Source organism: Anticarsia gemmatalis, chromosome W, assembly GCF_050436995.1.
Source record: "Anticarsia gemmatalis isolate Benzon Research Colony breed Stoneville strain chromosome W, ilAntGemm2 primary, whole genome shotgun sequence".
In the NCBI taxonomy this organism is placed as follows: domain Eukaryota; kingdom Metazoa; phylum Arthropoda; class Insecta; order Lepidoptera; family Erebidae; genus Anticarsia; species Anticarsia gemmatalis.
In genome coordinates, this window is record NC_134775.1 from 674252 (window position 1) to 686412 (window position 12161).

At 35.6% G+C, this 12161-nt stretch overlaps 1 protein-coding gene across 2 annotated transcripts; it reads right to left on the reverse strand.

The window, feature by feature from the left end:
• Positions 1 to 489: 489 nt before the first annotated feature.
• Positions 490 to 11471, reverse strand: LOC142986022 (uncharacterized). Of its 2 annotated transcripts, none has more exons than XM_076134257.1 (6): positions 11403 to 11471; positions 10420 to 10527; positions 7242 to 7373; positions 5751 to 5933; positions 3915 to 4136; positions 490 to 983 (listed from the first exon to the last, which is right to left on the reverse strand). In XM_076134257.1, exons 1-6 carry the CDS (start codon positions 11443 to 11445, stop codon positions 811 to 813), a joined length of 861 nt encoding a protein of 286 aa, XP_075990372.1. In that variant the 5' UTR covers positions 11446 to 11471; the 3' UTR covers positions 490 to 810. The 2 variants fall into 2 exon arrangements, with proteins under 2 accessions (XP_075990372.1, XP_075990371.1); XM_076134256.1 differs by having other exon boundaries at positions 7242 to 7377; positions 10418 to 10527.
• Between the last annotated feature and the right edge of the window lie 690 nt (positions 11472 to 12161).

Consider the following 12161-nt stretch of genomic DNA (forward strand, 5'->3'; position numbering starts at 1 on the left):
GATCTTTGACAGTCGTTAACAGTAGTCAGAAGCTTGAAAGTCTGACAACCAGTCTTACCGAAAGGTGTCGTGTAATAACACAGGCAACTGTGTTGTGGAGGTCAGATAGACAGTCGCTCCATGTAAAATACTAGTATTCAGCTGCATCCGGTGAGACTGGAAGCCAACTCCGACATAGTTGGAAGAAAGGCTAGACTGACTGACTGATAGTCATGACGTTTAGCTTACGAAGATAAGATTTTTGTTAAGGTGATTGTTGAGTATATTTTGTTCCGAATTTATAACCTGGTAAAGCTTTATGCAAAGATCACTAATTTCTTAATTTGTATACTAAAGAAACGAGTTAATTATGTACAGAAATACTTGTTTTAATCTTAGATCGTTAACTATGTAAATACAAGATCGATCATTAATATTTGATTTTCTAATTATGTTCCTATAAATAAACGTTATAAATATTGTTATTCAGATAGTATTTATTTCCTTCCTTTTACATACAATATAAAAACAACTACTTACGTACTACTACTACTTACGTACTTACGTACTTTTTAGATCCTATAATCTAGTTAAATTGTTCATGCCAGAGCTCTCTACTAAGTCTGATTCAAGGTACAATTTCAGCGGTCGTTAGTCTAGTGCAGGGGTTCCCAACCTTTTCTTAGTCCGGGACCACTTTTGTATTATTCTTGTTAGCAGAGACCACTATGTAAGTATATAAAATAAAGTGTAGTAATCATCCCGAAAATTTAAAATCATTCTCGGACTATATTATGACTCCCGCGGACCACTGTTTGGAGGCCACAAGGTCTAGTGTGGCAGCACATATCTTGGACTCTTCTCGCAGAGCACAGGGAAGGTGTGAGATCGTCTTGCCAGGTTGAGAGACTCCGTGGCGCAGCGCAGGTACGCGTGCCGGTACTCCGCGTCTGCCGGCTTGCGGCCCGACAGCCACACGTTGAATAACTGCTCCACTGGCTCTCCTGTTACCAAAGATCATTGACATTAAATACAAAAGTGGAGGTCTATACTTATTTATTGATCCTTTGAAGCGTAAGTGGACAAAAAAATATGAGTGAACTAGATAGTTCTTTAACTCTTATTGTGACTTTTTCCTATGTACGTCAGGCTGGCCCGGCCCCATGGAATTTAATAATGAGATTGTTATCAATCCAATGTACCCGGGTATACTAATATATGTAACACCTTCATTTTCAATGTAACTCTTTTTAAAAGAAATTACGTGCACTTCTTAGTGGCCGGGCCAGCCTGACGTTTTCAGCCCGGCCACCTTGTTTCCCACTAATCTACAAAAAATACTGGCAATATTGTGCTACAGATGAAATGTACCCTATAATTTATGCATATGTAACACAAAATCGAATCCTAAAATGCAATAGCATACGAAATATTAGCGGTTGCAGGTGGCCGGGCTGAAATTATTTCGTTAATATAAAACAGTAAAACTGCAACACCTACCAAAAACTAATACCAGTACATAATGAGATATAGAGATATAGAATACATGTAACGCTTTCATTTTAAATTATAATACATATTTAGAAAGAATAATCACTTGAAATTATATTTCAGCCCGGCCACCTAAAAGCGGTAATATTCCCTAAAATCTTATGCCAATTTGTACAGTAAAACCTGATACAGCTATGAAATGAAAGTTACATTCGTTTCGTTTTAGTCGTATACCTTTAAGCCTTCTGTTTGACTAGATTATCAAAATCTGAGAAACTTGCCGAAGAGTGACTATCATTTATTAACTAATTTCAGGACATTTGGTTTGTTGAGTGAAACAAAATTGGTAATTGTCATATTTTTTTAATAATCATTTTTGAAATTAGTTAGACAACATTTGTACTTATATTAATTAGGTACTATAACAATTGTTAATTATAAATAATGTAAAAAAAGGTTACACATTGATAATAACACAGTTATCAAAAAATTATAGTAATATCAATATTACCTTAACATCGAACATTCATTCATTCAGAATATTAGAAGATAATTTTTGGTTAAATACTTATTATACCTTGGTAAAAAATCACAGATTTTCATAATGATTTTTACATCAACTTTGAATTTAAAGTTTTGAAAACTTTCAATTAAAATTATGCAAATAAAATTATTACAACAATTCTTAAATAAAGAGAGAACCATAGTTCTTTCAGTGGCAGCTAATGGAAATATAGCTATGTAGTATATATAATTTAACATAATATTAAAATCACAGCTAAAAATCACAATGTTAACTTGTATAATTAAACGTATGCTAATATAATAATCATTGCTTGACTAATTCAAATTTAAATATATTGCTTATTAGAATCGTTAAAAACGTACTAATCACTTGATTATGTTATTTAATCAAGCTAAAATGTACGTCAAGGAATGTAAAAATGTAATAATAACCAAAAATTATCTTCTAATATTCTGAATGAATGAATGTTCGATGTTAAGGTAATATTGATATTACTATAATTTTTTGATAACTGTGTTATTATCAATGTGTAACCTTTTTTTACATTATTTATAATTAACAATTGTTATAGTACCTAATTAATATAAGTACAAATGTTGTCTAACTAATTTCAAAAATGATTATTAAAAAAATATGACAATTACCAATTTTGTTTCACTCAACAAACCAAATGTCCTGAAATTAGTTAATAAATGATAGTCACTCTTCGGCAAGTTTCTCAGATTTTGATAATCTAGTCAAACAGAAGGCTTAAAGGTATACGACTAAAACGAAACGAATGTAACTTTCATTTCATAGCTGTATCAGGTTTTACTGTACAAATTGGCATAAGATTTTAGGGAATATTACCGCTTTTAGGTGGCCGGGCTGAAATATAATTTCAAGTGATTATTCTTTCTAAATATGTATTATAATTTAAAATGAAAGCGTTACATGTATTCTATATCTCTATATCTCATTATGTACTGGTATTAGTTTTTGGTAGGTGTTGCAGTTTTACTGTTTTATATTAACGAAATAATTTCAGCCCGGCCACCTGCAACCGCTAATATTTCGTATGCTATTGCATTTTAGGATTCGATTTTGTGTTACATATGCATAAATTATAGGGTACATTTCATCTGTAGCACAATATTGCCAGTATTTTTTGTAGATTAGTGGGAAACAAGGTGGCCGGGCTGAAAACGTCAGGCTGGCCCGGCCACTAAGAAGTGCACGTAATTTCTTTTAAAAAGAGTTACATTGAAAATGAAGGTGTTACATATATTAGTATACCCGGGTACATTGGATTGATAACAATCTCATTATTAAATTCCATGGGGCCGGGCCAGCCTGACGTACATTTTTTCCTATCGTTGTAACAGCGAAAGTTAAAAAGTAAATTATTTTTAAAAGTATCTTCCCAAAGACAATTACGACACTCAAAAGATACCTAAATAAAAATCATGCGCTTTTGAGAAAACCTGAATATGGCTAATTTAACAGCTTCACATGCGTTCAGAAGAGCTTATTTCACAACTGCCATTGATTGTACAAATCTATAGGCAACGTTAGGAAACGATGTTGGTTGATGGTGGACTCGAGGCGTTACCCATCACTACGGGAGGAGTCTTGCCTAGCAGAGTAACATTAATGGGTTAAATAGTAATTTACTAGCTGATCCGCGCAACTTCGCTTGCGTCACAAAAAACTTAAGAGAGTCATATTTTCCCCCGTTTTTGTAACATTTTTTATTGCTACTCTGCTCCTTTTGGTCGTAGCGTGACCTTCTGGTATAGCCTTCCTCGATAAATGGGCTATCTAACACTTAAATATTTTTTCAAATCGGACCCGTAGTTCCTGAGATTAGCGCGTTCAAACAAACAAACAAACCAACTCTTCAGCTTTATAATATTAGTATAGATTATTGTAAACTCACCATCAATGCTCTTCCAATGTCCTTGCCCGTCCACATCTCTCAACCCCACATAGAAGATAGCGTCAGGGCTGGTGAGGAGGCACACGGCGCGCTGCTCCTCCGCGTGGTTGACGACGGTCACGTAGGCACCCTCCCGCTCACACGTCGCGGTCGCCTCGTCGTAGTTGATCGCCTCCTCGTGGAGCTTGTAGCAGTTGGTTGTGGCGTTTAGGAGAGTGTACCCTGGAATACATAATATATACTAATGTTGTAACTAGTTTTCGTGACGTCACCACTTTGTTGGGTGGGAACTGGGAAGGTATCAAAGTATTGTTCCACGGAAATGTATGTCTAACCTATCAGCGCCCCTAGCGGGTATCTTGATAACTATTTTTTAATACCTATATTCTAAATGTCAAAGTCTCGATACTCGACGCCGACTGTAGAAAATCGAGCTAGTGTTCTTTCTAAGTTCAAGTTTATGATTCTGTTCAGGTGTAACTGTAAAAGCGTGACAGACAGAAAAACTTTCGCGTTTATAATAATAGTATTGATGCGAAAGAGACTTCTGGGAACAAGTACCTACTAATTATTTATTTATGTAATTGGTCATGTCACGCAGATCAATGACCCGTATTATACACGCGCCGTGAGGTCTAATTATTATATTCTTACGCTATTTTCATCAGGTTTTCTAAACGACCTTCAATAACTTATAAATAACTTGTTATTCGGTTTAAAGACATTTATTTCTCAAAAAGAACAAGTAGTTCGCTTACATTGAGAACTGTACATAATTAAATAAGCATGCATTAACAATTTGTGAGCAAATAAATTTTCTATATAGAGTAACACAAAGAAAAGAATATACAATTTCATCCTAATAAAACATTTTTTTGTTAACAATTTTGTTGTACGAACAGTTTTAGTCGGGTTCGAAAAATACTTAGGTTTTTACTACTCAATACTTCTTCCGGTAGGCTATTGTACAGTTTGGCTCCTGCATATAAAATGCTATTCTTGCCATAGTTTGTTCTAGGGTGGATTAGTTCTAACTTGTTGTGTCTTCTACTGTTGTATGTTTGGACTTTTTCGACAAAGTGTGTTTGTGTATGTGTATTTTGTGTTATTATTTTCCTTACTAACATGCATGTTTTATAAACGTATATTTGATTTATGTTGAGTATGTGTGTGTCTTTGTATATTTTTGTGGTGGGTGCAAGGTAATCAAAATTGTATAGTGTTTTTATAATTTTATTTTGCAAGATTTGTATTTCCTGGATATTAGATTTGGCCGCGGTTCCCCATACTTCAATCTTCTTACTTCCCAAGTTATTGGACTTAATTATAGTTTTACAAAGAAGATTAATGTATTTACTTAATAATAAAGTCTTAGTCATGTTACATAGGTATTTCCCTAAAAACCATTGCTTGTTGAACCGGTATATGGTCTGCCTCTTGGGCGAATACTTAAGCACCACTTAAGATTCAGTTTCGTTTGGTTATTTGGCTAGTGATACAACGGAAATGTGAATTACTGCCATCCAGAGTTTGGATCCCAGGTCGGGCCAAGAAGCCTTTTCTGAGTTTTCTCTTAAAAAAATCTCAGAAATTGCTGGGAGTTAGGTAGTTGAGGTCGTAGATCTCCGTGCCTCGGAAAGCAGGTTATGCCGTCGGTCCTGGCTAGCTCGCTACCGTGGCTAAATTTACATACATACAGACATAGATATATAATGTCACGTCCTTTTTCCCATAGGGGTAGGCAGAGACCAGAGCCATTTGCTACGATCCATCAAACTTCTTTTGCCTCATTCACGAGGTTACGAATATGGGCCAAATTTTTAGATTATTATTTACCTGTATCACACTCCGGTACAGCGCGTGGTTCATGCTTTCTAAAACAGATGTACGGTAGGCGGGAGGCGCACGACACGGCGCTCACGTCGCCCTGAGCGGTGATGACGAGGCACTGGAGAGCGCGCACCTCGCCCGATACTGACGCGTTCACTCCGACAGACACTAGCTCGGATAGAGGCACGCCTGAAATTTTTGATTTTGATTCTTATTATTGGCACGAGTATGCCAGTAATTGGTTGAACAGATGCCAACAACATGTCGAAGGGTGTCAATAAATGGTCAATGGGTCTAGTTACAAAAAAACTAGTGTAGCTTCTTAATACTGTTAAAAACGCTGGTAAAAGGATATGCTATATGATGCTCACAATATATTAATTTATTAATCTGAATACACAAACAACATTCTCTGAAGAAAATATTTATCTGTTTAATGAAGGCATTGGTATTGTATTGCTTAAAGTGCCAATAATTGGGTAGTTTACCCTATATGTTATGACCAAAGTGGGTTCGGTAGTGTTAGTAGGTAGCAGCTACTTACATAATCAATGATTTATACCAGCATAAAATATTGTTAAAACTATTTGGCTATTAAAAAGAGTGGCCAGGAGTTTGTTGGCAACTCTTCTCATTGGCGCTACCTTCCAAACTGGCGGTAAATTCACTCTCTGTATCATTGACTATCATAAGTGTTAGCACTTGACCTAAATGAAAAAATGATTTGACTTTGATATAGGAATGAAAAACATCAAATAAAACAAAAAATCTGTAATCGATTTAAAGCTCTTTTTCAAAAGGGCTATTCAAGTCTTTGATAATCAACGATTTTAGTCTGAGGTACGACGAATTTTCGCGTAGCGACTCAATTACGAACCGCATTAGGGCGCGTTCACATAATATATAACGTCAGTTTTACAGGTCCGTTTAAACGTGTGTGTTATTAGCGTATGTAGTTGTATGAGCCAGTACACACATAATACAGTATTCCGTATCGAGTAAAAAATACCGATTCGACAAAATAACAGCAATCCACGGATTCGTAAAACGGATCCTGTTAAAACGGACGTTATATGTGAACGCGCCCTTAGACTTGTAGGGAAGACTTTATTGTTATTAGGGTTATTGTTATTAGGGTTATTGTTATGTTCACTATCTTATTTCAATATTTAATATTGTGACAAACTTTATCAGAATAAGTAATTTACATAAAAGTATGCATGCAAACGATTTGGTGATTCCACTGTAAGTTTGTTTTTTGCTTAATAAATGAATTCAATAAACTCGGTGAACCTTTGATATTCCTTGCCCTTTGATTTGGCTAGCTGATTCTTATTTATAAGTTTTAGAAAGATGGTTTGCGGGTCCAAAGACGGTTAATAAACTGCAAAAAAATATAAAATTGCAGTAACTATGATGTAATCGGGTTGTAGTCTATAAAAACCTATGATCTAGTGATCTATTTCTTGATATAACTGAGTGTGAAATTCTACGTACGTTCTTCGGACTCGAAGCGTGGAGGGTTCGCCTTGGCGATGGTTCCAATGTAGAAGGTGGAAGAACGTTTCTGTGATGATATGATGCTCTTTATCTCTTTCAATAGGTCAGCGGTGATCGGAGACGCTACCACTGAACATAGAAATCAGAATAACAATTTATTTACTAAAGACAAATACCTAAACTAACTTTTATCTGTCCCACCGGACTATGAGAGTGAAGGAATAGTGTGTACCTGTGTATTGTCCACGCACTTGAACACTACAAACAAAGTTAAATAAATAAATAAAATAAATATTATTGGACAACTCACACACGGTCATTTGATTCCAAACTATGCAAAGCTTGTACTATGGCAACCAAATAACTGATAAACATACTTATATACTTCTAAATACATACTTATATAGATAAATTAACATCCAGGCTCAGAACAAATACTCGTGCTTATCACACAAAGATTTGTCCCCGGTGGGATTCGAACCCACCACACGCGATGCTACGGCTATTGCGGCGAGGTGACCGCTTAAAACACTGCGCCAAACGTGCAGTTATTCACAGTTGATCGGTTTCAATGGTCGCCAGAGCCCAGCCTAGTTAATAGTTACTTCAAGATTAGTATTTTTGAGAAATTAACCTCCCAACTGTTTTGTCAAGGATCATGACGAATTTGGGTATTAAAAAAAATAAGTTGGTATATATATGCGGTAAACTGAAGACATTTTAAATGTTTATTTTAGGTAAAGACTAGCGGACCCGACAGACGTTGTCCTGTCTACATGTCTTTAATTTGAAAATTTTAAACTTTTTTTAATAATCGAAACCATTCTCAGATCCCCTTGAACATACACAAAAATTTCATTAAAATCGGTCCAGTCGTTTAAGAGAAGTTCAGTGACATACATTGTATGGTCAAGAGCGTCAAATTCAAAGTATGAGTTAACACAAACCACAGATTAGATAGAATTCACGTTTATTCGTACGTTAAAAGTTAGTTAATACAGTTTTAGTTTAGATGCTAATCCGCGGCGATCGATTTGTCAACTGCGTTTTATTATGTATAAAGAAAATAAAGAAAACTAAAATAAGTTATAAGTAGGCCGCCGAGTTGCAGCGTTTGCGAAATGTTTGCCTGTACGTTGACCGTACATGCTCCCGAGGGACAAGTAGGATGAGCATCTATTACAAAAGTAGTAAAAATAGTGTTAGTAAACAATAAATAAAAAGAATAAGTATGTGCAAAATAAAGAAATCAACATGACATATCAAAATTAAATCCTTCCTTCTTCGGTTTCGCTTCACTGCAGACAGGTTCGGAGGACGTCAGATTTCTTATCTCTCTCATCTCTATCTCGACAGCAGTGTTATCTTGGCCTCCGCGTTGGTTGTGCCTTAACATCTCAGGTTCGTTTCTTGTCTTAAAGAAGCGTTGTTTCATCACTCTGTAGATAACGAAAGTCGCTAATCCTCCCACCAGCAAAGAAGTCACCGAGTATAAATATATATCATGACTTGATATGTCTGACGTCACGGGGAACGTCTCGTGCGACTATTGATATTTCAACTGTTGCTCTATTGTACGAAAGTCATGTGCAGTAGTTGTGGCAATCTCGGTTATATTCAATTGCGCATTTTTCCAACCAAGGTCGAACATGTTAATTATAGTGGAATTTATGGTAGGAACCACTACATTCGATTCCATGTAAAAATTGCTACCGAAATGATTGTAAGTAAATATTGTAGCATCCTTTTTCTGGAGTAAGCATTTTGGTTTCAATGTTATTACACCGTTCCCGTCGATGACCGCCGGCGCAACTTGATCGCCACACGTGACCCGCATCAGCTGTTTGTCGCACAATGTAAACAACCATAGGTTCGGTTTATGTAGTTTGTACCAGGTTTCTTTACATGTAAAATCATCGATGACGCATGACAATGACGTTTGTTGACTGAAGACCTTTGCCTCACAGGGTGCGTTTTCATCATATAGGCTGTATACCGGTTGCTGCGAAATACAAGTATATTTGTCTTCTGCGTAGGAATTGCAATGGTGCAAATCTTGCTCTGTCATGGTTATATAAAAGTTTTTGATAAGGTTGATAGCCAGAAAATTTGAATGATGCTTCACAATTTTCAACCGTCCTTCTCTTAGGAACGGTATAGGTATTACACGATATATTTTATAATCATCATCACTAAGTAATGGAATGTGTAATTCGAACAGTATGTAGTTATTTGTAAGCCGAGCCTTTACATATATCAATTCATAAATGTCTTTGAAATCTCTTTGGACATCTTGAACAGACAAAGATAAACCCTGCTGATTGCGCAACTCGGGGAATTTCACCTACTCAACTTTTAACCTTTAATCTTTGGTGGCAAGGCCCTCAATGGCTAAAAACTTATAACTCTACAGCTGTACAAGATAATGACTTGACTTATTTTACGGACAATGGCATTAAACCTACAATATGCTGCGTAGCTATTAAAAACAGGTGCGAAATTATTACTTCATTATTATATCGACTTAGCAGTTTCAAACGTGTAACCCGAGTACTTGCTTGGATTCTACGAATAATAAACAAAAGGAAGGCAATGAACTCTAATGACTTAACCGATTGCGAAGAAAAGGAAAGAGTGATATGTTTGTCTCCGATAGAAATAACGGAAGCCACTGAATTTTTGCTTAGAAGAGTTCAAAGGGAATATTTTGGAGAAGAAATAGAATGTTTAGCAAAGAAGAAACCTATTTCGAATAAAAGCAGCTTACTCAAACTAACACCCTTTCTCGACGAAAATGGATTACTTCGTGTGAAAGGACGTCTCATCAACTCAATATTACCTTCCGAAACAAAGCATCCCGTGATTTTGGCTCGAAGGACCAATTTGTATGGTCAAGAGCGTCAAATTCAAAGTATGAGTTAACACAAACCACAGATTAGATAGAATTCACGTTTATTCGTACGTTAAAAGTTAGTTAATACAGTTTTAGTTTAGATGCTAATCCGCGGCGATCGATTTGTCAACTGCGTTTTATTATGTATAAAGAAAATAAAGAAAACTAAAATAAGTTATAAGTAGGCCGCCGAGTTGCAGCGTTTGCGAAATGTTTGCCTGTACGTTGACCGTACATACATACTTACAGAAGAATTATATATATAAAGATGTTGAATGTTACCTCTCGCGTGGCATCGTTGTGAAGCTTCCCTGTAAGTGACAGCCGCTTTGAACGGTCTGATCCAACCCTCGAGCTGCTCACGATATTCAAACTTGCTGTACGCCACATCTAATAAATAAATAAATATTTAAATAAATATTTTTGGACAACTCACACACGGTCATCTGATTCCAAACTCAGCAGAGTTCTTGGTAACCAGACAACTGATAAACATACTTATATACTTCTAAATACATACTTATATCGATAAATTGACAACCAGGCTCAGAACAAATACTCGTGCTCATCACACAAATATTGGTCCCGGGTGGGATTCGAACCCGCCACACGCGGCGCTACGGTTATTGCGGCGAGGTGATCACTTAAACCACGGCGCAAAACGTGCAGTTACGAATATAATTATAAGCATTAACAAATAGCCCCATTTTTGTAGTGCAGTCTAGTAAAAATAACATTTATTGATGAGCTCTATTGTGTGTCTATATATTTATAGTAAATCTAAATGAAAATAAATACTTACATAATATCTTTAACTTAAAATTTTAATTAAATTCTTAAACATATAAATTAAACGTAGTCGATGAATATCTGCTTAATTAATTATTCACGATGTTTAAAACACGTTGTTTAATCTGTGAAATCTTACACGATATTTAATTTATTGACAAATTTGAGGGCTTTAAAATTCAAGAATTTAAATCATTTATTGCTTACTAAGTTATATATACAAAAGGATCTTATATCAGGGTCGTGACAAACTTAGTAGCCCTTTTCAGACACTGCAATTTTTACAAGGTAGGGTAAGGTGAGTTATTAAAATTTTATCATTATGTCTAGATTCTAGCTTCTATATAATCTACACATTATTCTAAATTTATATAGCTTAAAAATTATAAATGCAATTGTCATATTTTTTTGTAATAATAACATACCTGTAACATCAAATTATTTAAACAAATAAAAGCCAATTGTTTGACACTTACCAGCAAGCACAAGTAAAACGACGGCCAACACGAATTTTAACATAATGTCAAAGTGTTTCTAACACGAACGATTAATTATTAATGAAACTCTTAGCTAATTCCGCTTTATATACCAGTAAATAAGTAGATAAAGACCCCGCCTGAGACCGCAAGCGATAACTACACGAGCTTTTAAACCAACTTCTAAAACGAAGGAGGTTGTCAATTTGGTCATTTTAAGTTTTCTATTCTGTCGTATGGTTAGTGGTCAACCTAGTGTCAAAGTTGTTCAAGCCGCCCGCAAGGCCTTTGACATGGCTTAACAACTGTTATCTTAGTAGACAACAACCGGGGCCGACTACTTACGTGCCCTCCGAAGCACGGAGACGCCCAGTTTTAAATACCACTATGCGATCACCCATCTATGGAATGACCGCGCCAAGCTTTGCTAAACCCACAGATCGTTTACAGACCGGTGAGCGCAACTGGCTATGGGCGCCTCATTTCAAGTAATTTTAAGTTATAAGATAAAACATCCCGAATGCGTTATCTTTAACTTTATGATAATGAAAAATTGGAGAGAATTAAATTAAATCCGTATCTACGGATTTCTTAAGATAAGTAAGAAAGTCGGTATATTAATAAAAAGTGACTGTTCAAATCGTTTAAAGTTTAGGCGCTAAATTATAGGTTTTAAATAACAGCTGCCTTTGCGCTGTACAATATGAGAAGTGAAAAGTGCTTTACTTGAAATGAACACTACTTAATTGTAATGTTTAT